An 18605-nucleotide genomic window follows, 5' to 3' on the forward strand; every position below is an offset into this window, starting at 1 on the left:
CAGCTGTGTGAGGGGTATAGATAAACGTTAAAAATAAAGAGAACAATAAAAGACAAAAAGACATAGGGAGGCTAACCATACCGCAATATACGTCCTCCTACGCGCAACAAAAAAATAGTTTGGCAGGCAGCTCTACGAGCGAGGTACAGGCAGAAATGTCTACTCACTAAAGGCCCCCTTTACATGCTTCCGCATTCACTTCAGAGCACAGGCTGCTTGCTTACTTTTTGCCTTTTTCTTCTTGCATAAATTTTTTTTCTCAATATTTTTCACGCATCGCCAGCTTCACCTGCATGGAAGGAACTACGCGAGCCTTCACGAGCATCTGCCCCGCGAGATTCTGCCGCGCGAGTACGGCGGCGTTCAGGAGCCCGTCGACAACTCGGAGCTGGTGGACGCCCTGCTGCGAAACGAGGAAGCCTTCAAGTTGCACGAGACCTACGGATACATGCGCCGACCGCGGCAACTTTCTTCCGCCGTGACTGGCCGCAGTGGGTCCGCGCGGGGCGCCGGATGTTTCCCCCCGCGCAACTCGCGCGTAGAACTAATGCAGACGCTGTGGCGTCAATTCGCTCGCTCATCCCTGCTTCCGGACGACGTGTCTGAAGGGTCGGTTCATGCCAAGACGCTGCACAAGTACCTGCAGAAGATTGAGCAGTCCAATGGCTGAATGATCGACAGGTTCACGATTAAGGACCATTTTTCTTGTAAATACGCGCGAAAAGAAAATCCACTAACGGAGGTAACGAACTGAGTTATCCGTTGGTTTCTGCAAGAACCATCGCATCAAACCCAAGGTGTACAGGGTGTCCCAGCTAACTTGCGCCAAATATTTATTTTCTAAGCTTTCGCGCACTGTAAATAAAATGATACCGAAGAAAATAAAATGTACAGGACCATTATCACGGCTGAAATCATCTGACCTTGTTGAAAAAGATTTACAACGTATCTAGTGGAGATTTTTTTTAGGAAAAGGGAAACAGCGTGAAACACAGGACAGCGACAAGGATGAACAAATTTAAGCGCTGTGTCTTGTGTTTCGTCACGGGACACAGTCTTGACACAGTCCTGTGTTTTGCGCGGTTTTCCGTTTCCTTGAATATGTACCAACCAGCCCAAGTAAGCGCTCCAGCTCCGAATATTTTGCGTTATAGTTGTGAAGGTTACTTAAAATCTTTGTTAATTACCTAGCACAGTGAACTGGAAGTTACTTCAACATATAGGACATATTCCAATGTTTCTGAACGAAAGCTACAAATTTGTATTCGAAGATTTTTTGCTACAGCTTCTAACTAAAAGTTTCTATTTATTTCTTTCAAAGTATACCCTCGGGATACAGACGTATACGTTGAAAGGGGGAGAACCAAAAGTTAGTACATAGTAACTACTTGAATATAGGCACAAAATATAGGTAGAAAATATCACGGGGGCACAAATGTGAGTCACAAAACGAAGGCAAAAGTAGGCTTATTATAATTGCAGCAATTAAAACATTCAATTGTCCCGGGAGTGTTAGAATTAGAGCTGGTTGAGCTCGTTGAAAGTTAAGTAAGCAATACTTGTTAATTGTCCAGCTTGGTGGACTGTAAAAACTATCACGATGTGCTGCGTACGCCTCGATCAGTCCAATACTAGCCGATTGCAAACACATAGGGCATGTTTATTTTTAATACCAGTGAGCTAGAACACGCTGCATATGCGCGCCACCAACGAGAGGCTAACGCCAGGTATATTTAGGTGTGCGAGCACAGCCTTGTGTGCCTAACACATCGTTGATGCACGATAATTTTTTTTAACTAGCCCGTGAAGAAATGTGGTTGGAGATATATTGAGACACAGCAATTTCTTCAGCGGCTTGCAGCGATATAATAGTACGAAGTTGGGCTTTTGAACAGCCAGTGCTCACGTGCTTCACTGTGCGCGAGCCTTCGCAAAAACCAAAGGATCTTGCGAATAGCTTCATCACACTCCGGTAGAGACGCCTTGAGGTATTTACCACTTGCTGTTCCGTTTCTCTCACTTGCGATTGACGTCTTCTTTAGCGTCCTTTGGTAAACAGGCCAATGAGTAAAGAGGCATTCCTGGACTGCTGACTGGACATTATCTATGAACGAAATGATCGTCGAGACTGCCCAAGAAGTTTTTTCAAGGCAAGCTTGAAACTAAGGCACACAAGCTCCCGTACAGATGTCAATTTCATCAAAGCGAAGTGATAAAGCTGGCTGTACGATGGCGTATACCTGCGGAGCCTAGCGACGGAGCCCTACAGTGTAAAAAACTTTCCAGAGTGACAGCAAAGTTACCCCGAAAAGGGCGCTTTGCTTCCCCAAAATAGGAAATGAGTGCAATAGTTTGCGATAGTTTGCACACGGCACCACAAAGTGGGCCGCTTTTCTCCTTGTTGAGGAAAGCAATTTGTATTTGGAGTAACTGCAGAAACGATCGCGCCGTGTGCAAACAATCCTTTGATGCACTTTAAACATGTTTCCTTCCAGATAGTGCTATAGCGTGGGGTGGTGTATAGCGATTAGTATTCGTGTATGCTGCCTGAATGGTCGCGAGTTTGAATCCCGTGTGTTTGTTGTAAATGTTCTCAAATTTATTTTTGAATGCGATGCTTGCACATTGTACATTTAATTACATGCCTGCACATACTTGAAAAATGCTTCAACCAGTATCTGATTTTTCTTTTACGTAAATTAACTGTTGCTCCCGTGAGAAGGCGGAGTAACTCTACAGTTACCCCTAAAACTGAGCAATGGGTGTGGCAGGTAAGTTGCTCCTCTAAATGAGCAGCCTCGATGCCCCTCTTTCTCCTTTACTTCTTAGAGTGTAAGAAAACATGCAAAGTTTATTACGTTATCATAAAGTGGATAGCCAACCCGGCAACCACAGTTGATGTTGGACAAGCACCACCGCCGAAAGTGGTGTTGAGGCACCGTTGATGCAATACATTTATTTAAGATCTGGACCACGTGTTTGCTGGCTAAGGGTTCCTGCTGCTCGTTTATCAGTGTTCGTTACGTAAATTAAAAGCTCCAACTATAACAAACGCTGAGTACTCCTCTTGTTTAGCTCCTGTAAACAGTCTTGCAAAATTTCCAATGTCTACTGTCACCGTTATCGGGAATGATGCAGACTGCAAATCATGTTTGGCTATGTGCTTAACACAGACCATGGTATGCTGGTATTTGTCACACGTGATGGGTGAGCAAGGGTCTGATGCGTATGTCACAGGCGTGTCACGTTATGCATGTCATGAACATGAACACGTCATGAATCATTTTCATCATAAACATGTTTTCATGCGTCAATTTAGGTATTATTCTAATCTAAAGGTGCTGCCACAATAACGCCCAGACGTAGACGGTTAGATAGATAGATAGATAGATAGATAGATAGATAGATAGATAGATAGATAGATAGATAGATAGATAGACAGATAGACAGATAGATAGATAGATAGATAGATAGATAGATAGATAGATAGATAGATAGATAGATAGATAGATAGATAGATAGATAGATAGATAGATAGATAGATAGATAGATAGATAGATAGATAGATAGATAGATAGATAGATAGATAGATAGACAGACAGACAGACAGACAGACAGACAGACAGACAGACAGATAGATAGATAGATAGATAGATAGATAGATAGATAGATAGATAGATAGATAGATAGATAGATAGATAGATAGATAGATAGATAGATAGATAGATAGATAGATAGATAGATAGATAGACAGACAGACAGACAGACAGACAGACAGACAGACAGACAGACAGACAGACAGACAGACAGACAGACAGATAGATAGACAGATAGATAGATAGATAGATAGATAGATAGATAGATAGATAGATAGATAGATAGATAGATAGATAGATAGATAGATAGATAGATAGATAGATAGATAGATAGATAGATAGATAGATAGATAGATAGATAGATAGATATTTAGAAATTAATAAAATGCTGCCAGTATTATCACAGTCACTGATGTCTCCTTGGCATCAAATATAGAGGACTAATTTCAAACCACACCTCTGATGTCTCCTTGGCATCAAATATAGAGGACTAATTTCAAACCGCACCTATTAGTTTGTAAATTTTCTGCGCGCCCTAAACCATTACTATACAGAAAAACGCAGCAAGCCTTGATAAAACAGGAAACGCGTTTTTTTTTTTTTTTTTTTCGTTGAAGGGATGGCGAAACTCGAACTCTTCGCCACCCGTTTCCATGCCTGCCAGGCTGCCCTCTACTGCCACCTGAGCAAACTTGTATTCCACGACTGCGTCCGCAGAGGGCAGTGCCTTCGTTCAATCTGGTCCAACTCACGTCCATTCGAGACGCTGAACAACCTGTAGGATCGAGTGACCTCGAATAAGTGGCCGATACTCTTCAAATAAACCGGACTTGTTTCACTTAACTTCTGGCGTAATTGCTTCGGATATTAATTTTTGTTCATGTATCTTCCGAAAATGAAATATTAGTGATAATTGCTTTGGCCTTACGTTCGAACACCGTATATGATCATGAAGGACGTCATGGTTGAGTGCTCCGGAAGTTTCGGCCACTTGGGGTTCCTCAACGAGTACCTAATTTAAAGGGCCTAGGCATCCAGCATTTTGCCTCGGTCAGTATTGAATCCCGTGATATTCGGGTCAACAGTCGAGCATCGTAAGTATATAGACCATCACGCGTCGGGTCTTATTTCAAACACGTTCGACGTAGATATCGATCAAAACCTGATACATTAAGGATCGCCAGTACAAAAAGGGTCTCCCGTCATTTTCATTGAGAAGTCTTCAATTTTACTTAGATGTTTTTTTTTTATTTTAGAAGCTGACCCCTCGTTTCTAGATTCGTTCGGTAGTCACGTGGCTTTTACTTACATGCATAGGCGCCGAGTTTTTAATGTGCACGGAGTGGGCAGGAGGGAATTAAAAGGGGGGAGGAGGTGCCACGGATGCGCGTAGTCGCCGCCTATGCTCACATCAACATTGAGAGCTTTCATCCTCTCTCTAGGTTCATTCTGTATTGTAAATGACTGCCGCCCTGAAGTAACTTATTTAGCCTTGTGTGGCTTACAGGCGCTATAGTTTCTCAGAGCTTCGGCATATCGTGGTACAGGGCGAATATTCGGGGTGCCGTTTGGCAAGGCTATTTACTCAAAAGCTTGATGCGAAAGGTAAAACAGGTCACGTGGCTTATTTCGGGTACATAACGAGGTTTTCATTACTAGAGGTAAAGTGGTGTCGAATCATTCATTAATACCAATACCAATTTCATCTGGCTGAAACACCGCAGATAAAAACATGAAAGAAAGAAATATACTACCCCTGCATTTCGGTGCATGCTTCTTTAGTTAGGAGGAGGAAGAATAAACTTTATTATAAGAAACCCGAAGGTTTATGGGGCCAGGCCTAAGCCCCCCATGAGGGGACGTCAAGGGCACGGAGGAAGGAAAAGTAAGGAGAGGCCCTGACGTCACTCGTTGTGAAGCCGCGATGAAGCCGGAAGTTGGCCATATTGACTAGGCAAATTCTCCTCTCTTGTTTACATATCAATGCGAAGCAGAAGGCGTGACTCCCTCTCCGGCTCGGAAAGCACGTGGGCTGCGCAGCGCGTGTGTCGTGACGATCCGAAACTAATGGAACTGGGCTCATCACTCTGAGCCAGCGGGACACCTTCAGCGAAATCGCTTCGTCCGAGTAATAACAGGGAGTAACAGCTCGCCGACAACGAAGCAACTACGAAAGAACGCGCGCTAGATGCACTGACAACGGCGAGTGCTTTCACGTCATTAATTCAGCAACTGTACAGACAGCACGATCGGTCGTGCGCCTTTTACAGTTGCATTCCGCCACGCGGCCGACGCAGCGTCCTGCCACTGTGTCCGTGTTCCGCGTGAAACTCACCGGCGTCAGCATTCTGCGACCGTGGTGACTTTGAGCCCGGTGCTAGTGACAGTTGAACGTGGTTGCTGTTACGTTGAGATTACATGCAATGCTGGTAGAGAGTGTACCAAGCGGAACAGAAAAGGTGTTTTAATACGCACATGCAAGTTGTTACTGTACACACACAACATGAAACTACGTATGTGCACATGGTCCTCACGGCGGCTTGCTGGGATCAACAGCGTCATCCGTTGTCACAAGCAGGAGCACTGCTCAACCGTCACTGACCTGCAAGGCGTTCGTCGTCATTCAGCTTCGTCATGGTGCCCAACGCCATTTCGCTGAACACTAACTGCTTCATCCGCGTCATCCGCCGCACGACACATGGATATGCACTTGTTCTACGCACTGTTGAAACCCCGTGATGGACAAAGGGATTTCTAAACGTTGCTAAGAGTAATGTAACAGCCAGGAGAACACTGCGTAGCCAATAACGCGGCGCAGAGCACAGATATTGTCCGCCACGGCTCAGCACGAGACCTGCAGGGAGGCACACATTCCGCCGCCAGCCGCGGCCGCTCACTGCTAGACCAGCTTCACTGCGCAACACGTAACCATAGCAACGCCGCCATTGTGCCTAGTGAATATGCCTGCCATGATGTCATTTCCGTCACATTTTTTACGCCCTGCGCCGGCTGGGCATGCCCTCTCCTTACCTTTCCTTCCTCCGTGGTCAAGGGCTTGCCTCGACGCCACCTCACAGGCGTGCTGGGTCGCCCATTCTTTGGTTAGATGAAAAGCGATTTTGCATTGATACTCCTGATTTGGGGATTGTTGATAAGAAAAGGGAATGCACAAGACCGTGTTGATAGTCAAATCACGGGAGAGGCCTTTGCCCTGCAGTGGGAGTAGTCGGGCTGATGATGATGATGATGATAATGATGATGATGATGTTGATGATGATGATAAAAGCGCACAAGCACGACGTGAATAGAAACAAGTGCTTTACGAAGGTGGACGAGCATACTTATTTTTTGTGTGACAACTGTTTTGAAATATTATTTATAAAGTTTAACATGGTAAGGCCCAAAAAAGCGAGTGATTCTGAACTTGTTTTAATAAGCCGATAATATTTACCGCAACACTGAAGTGCGGCAAAAGAAGATTTCCTCAAAGCGCCATCATGATATAGCAGCCGTCACGGCCGACATTCATAGCCAATACTTAGTGCTTGGCATGCAACGTTGACTTCTAAACACAAACGCGGGTGTTCTTCGAAACCGTGTTTTCACAGTAAACATTCATGACGCCTGTTCTTTCTCTTTCTTTCTCTCTCCATTTATTAATTTTTACCCTTCCCTTCAGACATTCTAGACTTCTCAAAGTAGTTAAGTGTTTAGTTCACCAATAAACTTTCTATGTAAACAGCTCACATGCTTTTGCGACAACGCATGGTTTTACAGAAGACAATGTACTATACAATACATCTCGAAGAGCTAGAATGCAGCCTGGTAAACATTGTGTCACCTTAACTCTCACTTCGTATTTATGCTCGTCAGAGCACACCAATAATCCTGACATCACTGCTCAAACCCGTTAAATTTGACAAAATGGGGAACAGGAAAACCCAAAATAACTATGCTCAGCACAGTGGTGGTACAGGAGTAATGCCACAAACTTAGTAAATGTCGGAAGCAGGTTTTAAATTCATTCTGCGATTCTTCTTTCACCTGCTTGAAATATATTACAAGACATGGTTAAAAAGAATGCGTTTGTGATTCCTGTTTTTTTTTTTCTTGTTGATTTTTACCATGCGAGCAGTTAAACAATCAATATGCTCTCTAGAAACACCATTCTTTTCCTTTATTTCTTACTAGGCATTGTATAACTTCATGATTGGCAATGACATAATTATTACGTTTCCGAAACACCATTACTGACAACGACGATGATGATTTGTGGGGTTTAACGTCCCGAAACCACGACATTATTATGAGAGACGATGTAGTGGAGGGCTCAGGAAATTTCGACCACCTAGGGTTCTTTAACGTGCACCAAGATGTGAGCACACGGGCCTACAACTTTTCCGCCTCTATCAGAAATGCAGCCGCCGCCGCCGAGATTTGATCCCCAACTTGCGGGTCAGCAGCCGAGTACCTTAGCCACTAGACCACCGCGGCGGGGATACTGACAACGACTTATGATGAATGAGCTAGGAGGAGCGGGAAGGCAGTTGGATTATCAGCATGTGGTTATGTTACAACATGCTGAAGGATGTGAGAAATAGCTGATTTCTTTTTTCTTGTGATGGCGTTTCAGTTCTTGATATTAAAATTAACTAACGTTCGTTCTACAGCGTGCTACGTTCTAATTGCATGCCAGCTGCTTTTGGTGCTACCCACTGTATATATATAGGATTTTGATTATACTCCGTATAAATCAATGGAACAAATCTGAGCTGCTCTTGCGGATCCGGACATCACTTCCGGTCCCCTTCGGAGGCGTGAAAGAACAAACTGACGAAGTGCCATACTGTTTTTTTGATAAGTGTCAGGCCTTCGGTTTTGTGGTCGGCTGCTAGCGGACGTAATTTGCTTTTACTCTGTTCTGAAAACGCATAAATACTTTGTCTCGTCGAATGATTCATTTTGAGCTCCTTTGGTTTATCAAAGTTCGCCAACCAGGCTCTATTCATACCATTAGGCGTCAAGCAGCATGCATTGAAAACTTAGCTTGTTACGTTAAAATGAATGAATGAGAGAGAGAGAGAAAAGGAGAGAAATAGCGAGTGAGCGAGGGGGTGCAGCAAAGGAAGAGAGCGAAATTTGCACAAATGCAAAGAGCTAAGATCAAAGCTTGCGCTTGCCTTGGCGTGCTGCTCTGAAATGGAGAAGCGAGATGGGAAGGGAAAGGAACGACGAATGAAAATGATAAGACGAATATATCCACATTAACTATGGCTGAGGTATTGGAGCCAGGCCAGTGACCCAAAAAAGAGCTCCACTGATAACTGTCTGTGATAGATTGTCTATCAGTGCGACGGAAGAAACCACATGCCGCCTTTCCTGAGAAAACACTGGAGAGAAGGTGCTCATAAGTCTGTTTATGGCACCTGAAAACGAATAAACAGCGCCCGTGTACAGTGATGTGTCACTGAACACTAAAGAAGATTAGATGGTCAAAACCTTCGGAACCCTTCACTATGCATGGCATGCCTTATAATCATCTCACATATTAAAGCAGAAACACAGATATCAAAATTTCAGATATTATAATTACGATTACTATAACACTCTGAAATGAAACCAGCGCATTCACCAAAGATAAAGCTTGTCCACATTTTCCTGCGTTTGTGAGACATGCAACTTCATTCCTAGGTGCCTTCCTTTATAATATTAACACGCCGACGACTCTAAAGACGATTGAGAATTTTCAATCAATCGAGTTGTGTGACGCTTACAGAAAAGATATTTCACTAAAAAGCATTTTAAGTGACATCACATACAAAAACATTAGGTTATTCATGCCAATATCATACTAGAAAATTAATTGGATGACGCTTAAACTATAGTAGACATATAATATTGTGAAGATCAATCTACTTTCTGCACTGTCATCGAGGAACTTCGCTTTCTGACCTAGGCAAGCTTGCAAAAAGAGTTTAAAGTTAGTGTTCAAGCTGTGAGCATAGGTTGTATTATAAAGTTTGAGGTGTATATGCGACACATTTTTAGTATTAGAATTTTCGTAAGTGCTTTCGCGTTTTACATGCTATTTTGGCATGCATATTCTACTTTAACGCCTAAGTGGAATACTGGGACACTTTTGTGATCTGGCTCCACTAAAATGTGGCATCGAGTTGGCCCCCTTGATATTGTTAGCAAAGAGAGAGAGAGAGAGAGAGAGAGAGAGATGCAAGGAAAGGCAGGGAGGTTAACCAGATGCACATCCGGTTTGCTACCATGCACTGGGGAAGGGATAAAGGGGAGAAAAGAGGTTGCAGAGAGATGAGAAGGTACACACAATCACGAGCACACTCGGGGAGCACACACAGTCTACAGGTGGTCGCTCAGGTTTGTTGACTTTAGGTAAAGTAGCAGTGCTTCAGTTGCTTTCTGCGCAACTGAGGCAGATGCCCAAGGTCCTAGTATCTTCTGCACACAAAATGGTCCGGGGTCAAGTTGATTCAAAACCATCCGGAGCTGGCATCGCTGTGTGTCGTAGCAAGCGCAGCTGCACAGGACGTGTTCGATGGTCTCTTCAGCTCCGCAGTAGTCGCATGTAGGAGTGTCTGCCATACCAATGCGAAAGGAGTACACCTTTGTAAATGCAACACCCAACCAAAGGCGGCATAACAGTGTCGCATCGGAGCGGGAAAGTTGTGATGGTAGCTTTAGCTTGAGCGAAGGATCCAGTTCATAAAATTGACACCTTTAGAAGCTGGTAGACGACCAGAACGTGCGTGTGAGATCTCGAGCCAGCAGGTAAAGTTGTCTTGCTGCATCATTCCTTGATAGTGGAATAGGGACTACACGGGTTTCTTCATGGGCTGAGCGGGCTGCATCATCGGCTAATTGATTTCCGGTAGTACCGATATGTCCAGGCAGCCATTGATATATAATATCATGCCCTCGTGCTAGAGCTTCATGATGGCAATGTCTTATTTCTTGTACCAATTAGTCATGACTCCTCCTACGCATGGCAGACTGCAAACTCTGAAGCGCTGCCTTCGAAACACAGAATATGATCCATTTTCCTGGACGTTCTTGAACGAGATATTGTGAAGCAGCCCTTATAGCAGCAAGCTCTGATGCCGTAGCAAAATGTTACATCTATATACCACGGTGCTACAGTGTTACTTTTTGAGTCAGTTCAATACACTAAGGATAGAAATCAGGGACAGAAGTCCTTTAGGTGTTTAATATCTAAATGATGATTTTGGCATTCATGTTGTGAAGTTTCCAATTTGAACGCTAGATTTTCCTCTTCTTTTATGATTAGAACCACATCCACTATGTAGAATTAGATCGGAGTATAGATAAAAGCCTTAATTAGAACCAGACCAAACCATTCTGCACGACTTGGCGGTGACATAATGCATGAAATGGAAATACAGGTCTATAGACATTTGGTATCCCGAACAATTATGTTCAGGAGACCGAAGTAAAAGAAAGAGAATTGCCAAGAGGCAACAAGGGTCTTTGCATACACTTTCGCATTCCACTCTTTTCTCATGCCATGCGTTAAACTTTGCCTTTAATGTTTTCCTTGCTGTTAACTAAACATTTTGTTCAATAATCTTTTTCTCCTTCAACTTATTCCTTAGTCCTTAGGCCTGTACGGTGCTGAAGATGATGAATAATCAGCCCTTCGCAATGTATGGCCATCTTTCATTTTATGGCATAAGTCATAGCGCAAAAAAAAAATTATCAGGTGACAAGCGATCGCCTCATGTTCATTTTTCGCGCAACGCCTTCTGCAGTATACGACCAACTAACTCAAATTTCCCCCTTACGGCAGCTTCCAACCCCCCGCTCGGTATGCAGTTCACATCCTATATAGTTTACTAAACTATCCATAAAGGGGATTGTGGCGCTGCAATCGTTCTTTACACCATCGGAATTAAGGGTGGTACACAAATTTGCCTAGTCTTCATGCTTGCGGGCTTCCAACGCACTTGTGGATATTGGTTTTGCTTTGAATAAAAGAACGAAACATTGTGACCTTTGTGAGCCTATTATAGAATTTATCAGCCTAAAAAGGTCAAAGTGTTTCATAAAGGTAAGCGTGGCACTGAATTGACGAGAACGGGACAGAGAGAACACACATCAAGCGCTTGTGTGTGTTCTCTCTGTCCCGTCTTCGTCAATGTAGTGCCGCGATTACGTTTATGAACATTCTACACCAACAAGGTCAACAAGCCACCATCGTCGAAGTAATTGAGTGCACCTTCTAAACCTTTGATGAGCTTCGCCTTGCGGCAAAGCGAATGCAGGCCCTAAGAAGCCAAACGGAGTCAGAAGAACGAAGACTAACCATGTTTGTGTACTATCCATCATTCTCATGCTCGCTGAACCGCCGTGCGTTGTAGCTCTCATAGACAATATAGCGCCAGAGTTCTCTCTAGAGTACTCGCATTGATAGTAAACTCAACGGTTCATATTATGTGACCCCTGGTGGGGTACTTCACTTCTGCCATGCAGTACTACATTTGTTAGCGAGATTCCTTGCGCTACATGACGAATGTACACAATATCACTAATACGGAGGCTTAAGGCGTGCACATATAGTTAATGTGATCGAATACTTCGCTCCCACGTAGAATAGTTGGGTTCGATTTCATCCGGAATTCTTATATTTATTATTGTTGCTTTTATTCAGATCACGTGGTTTTGCGTAACACATGCCACGGTTAGTGTTTTTGTCAGAGACGTATCGTGTTGACCTTAATAATTTGTTCTTTCTGATTTACAATCACTTCCGAACTTCTGACGCCTATTCCAGTCAAGTTGAAGACTGCGAGCGACATGGTAGTAAATATTTCCCGATCAACTTTCATCTTTCGAAGGCACTCACCATGCACTTGAATATACGCACAGAAGCCTTCGCTTCACTCTCCCTATGCGAAAATGTAACCGCTGAGGTCACGAATCGAATACACGAGCTTGCACTCACCCATCAGTGCATTGTCGCAGCTGCTTCTCGCAGCAGCGACTTTTGTTGATTCCTTTTTCTTTCAGCTCGCATCTGATGCCTTTGGAACAACTGCTTCACGCCAGGTATCGAAAAATCATTTCCGCTCGGGGGAGCAGATTAAGATGGCAAATTGCGCAAGACTGAAACAAATAGAGCGGGCCAAGGGCAACGTGTGTGAAGAGCGCGAACTGGAACATAAAGTATTGGCGCTTTGCGAGACCTTCGAAGGAAGGTTGCTCGAGATCAGAAAAGCAGATACTGCAGCTGGAGAGGGGGTGGTTATGTAAAAGTGCATGGCAGCCAAGTGTTTATTCGGCCGGTTGTCTGAGAGGTGAGTGTGTCTTTTGCCTGCCGCCTGCAATATTTGTCAGAACTGTCAGAACTTTAAGGGTATCGACATTTCATTTCCGACATCAATACTTCGTGTTCGTTGCGTTTGGACTGACATGAAAGCGTAACTCAGGGACGCTAAATTTCGCAATGTCGTCTTCTGTGTAACGAAAGGCGCTATAGAGCACTGCTTCACATGTCTGATTGCGGCGTCGCGTGCTCGCGAATGTTCACAAATTTCACAAGTCTCGTTACTTGATTCGGGATCTCAAAGACTGGTCGCGGTGGTATAGTTGCAAAAGTACTCGGCTGCTGACCCGCAAGTCGCGGGATCAAATCTCGGTTGCGGCGGCTGCATTTTCGATGGAGACGAAAATGCTGTGTATATAGGTCCGTGTGCTCAGATTCGAGCGCACGTTAAAGAAACTCGGGTGGTCGAAATTTCCGGAGCCATCCACTACTGCATCTCCCAAAATTATATGGTGTTTTTGGGACGTTTAACTCCACATATCAATCAATCAGTCAATCAAAAACTGGCCTTTAGTCCTACCCGAGAGACAGCAATTTGTATATATTTGTGTGGCCGTGTCACAAACTTCCTTAATCTTCGGAATGATCTCAAGACGATGTTCAAATATCGGTGGGCTTGTACGGCTAATAATATATCTGGAGGATTAACGTCCGAAAACAAAAATGTAATTATGTGGGACGCAGTATAGAGGAGGGCTACAGAATTTTCGACCATCTGCGCAGTACACAGACCTGTACTATCTCGCCAACCATTGAATTGCGGCCCCCGCGGCTGGCATCGAACCAGTGGCCTACACGGAGTTGGTACTGAGCCTTGATCCGCAAGGGAGCAACACTATCGCCGTGTAGTTTTGAAGGTCCGTTCGCACGCCCGTCCTGTTGTCCGTGCTTAGGCTTATGTGTTCCAGAGGTCTTTAAACATCCGAGTAGCTGTTCGGACACAACACGTGAAGCGAGTTTTATGCGCGTGCGGTGAGCGCTCGGCCCTCCAAAATGGCGACCCCGACGCTAGCGATCCTCGCGGATGACGTCATTGCATACCCTCTATACGGATAAACGCGGCTCTGGATTTTCGAACATTAATTTTTGTTGGCACATTTCTACACCCTGTATTGAAAATAAGCAACATCGAAAATGTAGGTGGAACTAACATTGTTGTAAGGGGCACTGTGGACGCGATCTGCAAGCGTTATTATTGTAGTACTAAGAATCAGACACGAATATTACGAGAATTTTGTCGGAGTCAGAGAGCTAGAAATTTTGCAATTTTGCAGTACCCACCTCACTAGCGCCTCTTTTAGCAGCTGCTGTAAAGCATTGGCTATTCGTCAGACTTCCAGTGGCACCTTTCACAGTTTCTATAGCGTGAAGATGTTTCATCACGAACTCTGCTATCTAAGATATGCTCGACTCTTCCCTATACTCGAACGAGTCGCAATCACCGTTAACGGAGTAAAGCGGCGTGACTGCTCCGGTGAACACGCTGTAGCCTTGGTATTCCTTGTCTTTGCGGTGGATAGAGAGACATCAATTTATATTCCCGTAATAAATGAGCGCTATGCAAAACACGTGTTTTTCAAGTGCATATAGTTTAAAAGCTAGGGGACGTGTGTGCCGCATAGCGGAGGCAGCGTAAGGTATTGTGGACAAATGCATAAAAAAAACAAATCAAACGAAACTTTCTAACTGCATTAAAGTTGAGAGGTGGACGATTTGGAACTGACGCATTCCTGAAACCATTTCAGCGCGAACGACATGGAGTACAGAGAAGAGGACCCAAACACGCGATGTGTGTTTGGAAAAAGTTGTTAACGATTTAGAATACCTGGTACTCTACTATGCATGGGAGAGCAAGAACTAGAAGATGCGCAGAGAATCCAGCATTACTTAGTTTATCAACTAAGCATCAGAAAGCTGTCCTGACATTTGTGTATGCAGAACTTCTTTCTAGGCACAATGTAGAGAATTCATTATGATGGCATTCTGAACAATCTTAGAATGACTGAATGTGTAAGGAAGCAGAGATTTCTTGGAACCAGGTGAGACACACCAGTAAAAATGGTCACTTTGCAAAAACAAACGGAGGTCCAGAAACTGCAAACAATTGTTACTCGGCAATTCACAGGTGAAATTCAGCCCAAATGTTTTTCTGTAACTTCATAAGGTTAATGTGGTGAAAGAGGAACAATCTTTCCCAAAAAGTATAAAACAGTCATCGATGAAGCAAAATATGTTCACTACCGGATCACGCGCTTCACAGACTTTAAAGTCTATTTTTCGAAATAGTGCTAATGGGTTTTTTCCGAGAATGCCTTCTGATGAAGTACCACGAAGTGACCTTCCTAGTCTGGCAGCAACAGCTTCAAGTGTTTATCGACAAGGAAGTTCACAAGAGGTCCCAGTTCCTCTGAAGGTATAGATCTGGCCTACTACCAGTTGGGAGTAGGCCTATCAGACAAGGAAGCTCACTTCGTGATACTTCATCAGAAGGCGTTCTCGTGGCTATGAGTGCGCTATCTTGAAAAATTTTGAGCTTTTACTTTTGAAGCATAACCACGTCAAAAAGCAAGCCGTCTCACTCCTGAGTGAGTGTGGCTTCGGGCGCATCGCTTCAGTGGTTGGAAAGGCACACACGTACACTCTTTTTTTTTTTTTTTGGCTGCCAAAACGCGCAAGTCTGACGACCCGTTTCACTGTATCGTGTCCGAACGTCACATTTGGCAACACGTAGTATCGGGTTACCTGCTGCACCAGCTTTCTACACTTCATGTCATGGATCCTTTTCGAGTGTCTAATTCCTGTGTTGTCGTGGATTTTTTTAGCAAACAATAATTCAGGACATTGAGAAGCGTTCATTTATTCTCGATGCGGAAGATTTCTTTTATGCTCCCCCGCACAACCAGTTGATGAAATTCAATGATTCCTGAAATCTTCCATCACTGAAGATAACCATGAACTGGCCTTTGTGAATAGTAGCCTAGTTATGCTGAGGCATTCCCGGAGCTTTTGAGCTTTTATCTGAAGTCCACCTGCATAGCTTGAGAAGGGAAGCAGTTCATACAAAAGTCTGGTGGATGTAGCGGGTCTAGGGTGTCACTTGTTTTGCGCGATAAGTTTTTGAGTACTGTTGCCCGCGGCTTATAGATTGTGAAGTGCGTGATGCGGTGGTGAAAATACTTCGCTACGTCGGTGGGTATACCTTATACTTTTTCGGAAAGATTGCTCCCCTTTTCAACTCATTAACCTTATGAAGTTATTCAAACAAAAAGGCGTTTGCGTTGAATTTCGTATGTTAATTGCCGAGCAACAATTGTTTGCAGTTTCTGGACCTCCGTTTGTTTTCGCAGAGTGACCATGTTTACTGCTGTTTTTCACCGCGTTCCAAGAAATCTCTGCTTCCTTACACAATCGATCATTGTAAGATTATGAAGAATGTCATCGCAATGAATTCCCTACATTGTGGCAAGAAAGAAGTCTTGCATACACAAATGTCAGGACAGCTCTCGGAAGCAAGTTGATCGACCAAATAATGATATAGGTTCCCAGCGCATGTTCTTCTTGCATCAGCCTAGGGAATATTAATCAAGAAGTACAAATCCCGGTCAAACAGTCGGTAACCACCGCCTGTTTGACCCGGTAACCACCAGTCAAAATCCCGGTAACCACCGGTCAAACAGGCGATAAGCCGAGGAGATATGCTGTCATGCCTTACGTGCACTGCATGGTTTTCTCGTCGATTTAAGAAGATAGCAAAAAGTTCTGACGCTGGGGTTCTCTTTTCTTCGAACCAAAAGTTTTGAAAAGTGTGTGCCTCCCCCCCTCCCCGTTTTCTGCGCTGTGGTGAATACCCTTCTCCTGCGGCAGAGTGTATATAGGCCAGTCGGGTAAATGCATCAATGAAAGACACCGACAGCACAATTGTACCTCAAAGGGAACGCCGACATCACACCTCACGACATTTTGTAGGACATGTGGATGTAGACCACTCTTCGATAACACTGTCATCATGCACAAACATAGGGATAGACGGGCGTGGAAACTCATGGAAGCGAACTTAATTAAAGATGTGGGAAAAGATTGCATATTCGAGCCATCTGTTTGATTTTTAGATCGTGAACTGCGTAAGTTGTATGAGGTCTTTGATTACAGGTGATTTCTGCGCATCCGTTGTTTGGTTTTAAGGTGGTTGAAAATTTCCTTCAGTAAACTTTCGTTGTTAGACAGCGCTTGTTCGGGTCCTCTTTTTTGTGCTCCATCTCGTTCGCGCTGCAAAGCTTTCAGGAACGCATTAACTGGACAGTAAGTTCGCGGTGGACTGCTCGTACTGATCCGGTGCTATATGTACGACTTGTGTAGCAGAATTTGTTAATATAGCGCCTCGTCACAGCGGCTATCTTGAATGCACGAAGATTACATGCGATGACTGCTATGCCATTGAGACTCTCGTGACTGCCCCGCTCCCCCTGGCATATACGTATTTCAGAGCTCTTTATTTATTTATTTACAACATACCATTCAGTCCAAGCAGAAGTGGCAAGGTACAAAATAAGTAAACGTACAATGCAGAATTGAAAGTCTCAAACAAAAACGGCTAACAAGCAACTAAAGATCAAAAGGATCAGGAAACAGTGATGATGTAGTCATGTATTGATTCATGCGAGTCCAGATGATGAAAATTTATTAGGTTCCACGCCATTCGTACTATTTTCAGCTCGAAGAAATTTAATGTAGAACCCGCTTCGAAAAAAAGAAAAGAGGCAGTCGAATAAGAGAGAGGCAGTGAAAGAAACGTTCAGTGAAAGGCAGTGATGCCACAAGAAAATTCGATCGATAGAAGCCTTTTTAACGCAGTTGTGTTAAAGAGGTCATTGCGTGGAAATTCAAGCGTTGGCGTCGGCGTCTTTGGTTGTGAGCAAAAAATGAACATATGCTGGACCGACATATTGAGAAAGATGCAAATAAAATAAAGAACAAAATACCTGGGTCCCAGTGAGGATCGAACTCACGCCGTGTTCTACCACACAGCCACGTGCGGTCTCGGAAACACAGTGAAAATAACTTCTGCTTGAAAATGCAGTGAAAATAACGTTCACGCTTTTCAGGCACATGTCTCCTGTATGCAGGTTTCATGATATGACATGTAATATCGCCGTAGCATTGCATGGTACAAACGTACGCTGCCAGAACATATGATTATCGTAACGACTTCGTAGTTTAAAGCTGCGGCCGCCCTTTACAAAATGCACACATGTTACTACACGTACTGGGTGCACAGCAAGTTCTATAAACAATGCACGCACAAAATCGGTCGTGGTTTGAAGCATGCTGCCCATTACACTGAATGGAAACATATTCGTGCGCTCCACTGTGACAAGCCACTTTCAAATTTATTGATTACGTTGTAGTAATCCACAATTTAAATTTCTTGAGTATCATCATACAAATAAAATATGAACTATAAGGGGTTGAATAAACATTAGGGGCAGAATATCGCTATCGCGTTCAGCTTTTAAAGGCGAAGCTTAAGGATCCCCACCCCCTTTTTTTTTCACAGAGCAGCCTGTGCCAAGCGCGCGACAGTGCTTTTCTTTTTCCTTACATGTTATGAGAGCGCGCCAGAGCATATACGACCTGCATAT

At 43.9% G+C, this 18605-nt stretch overlaps 1 protein-coding gene across 1 annotated transcript in view; it reads left to right on the plus strand.

The window, feature by feature from the left end:
- The window catches only part of LOC119169544 (uncharacterized), a 45083-nt gene that overhangs the window by 13024 nt on the left and 13454 nt on the right, over window positions 1–18605 (plus strand). Inside the window, exons 6-7 of the mRNA XM_075885823.1 lie at window positions 284–667; window positions 12835–12937. Of these exons, the coding sequence (XP_075741938.1) occupies window positions 284–667; window positions 12835–12937 (487 nt within the window). The remainder of the gene's footprint in view (window positions 1–283; window positions 668–12834; window positions 12938–18605) is intronic.

The sequence above is a fragment of the Rhipicephalus microplus genome, chromosome 2, assembly GCF_043290135.1.
Source record: "Rhipicephalus microplus isolate Deutch F79 chromosome 2, USDA_Rmic, whole genome shotgun sequence".
Taxonomy (NCBI): domain Eukaryota; kingdom Metazoa; phylum Arthropoda; class Arachnida; order Ixodida; family Ixodidae; genus Rhipicephalus; species Rhipicephalus microplus.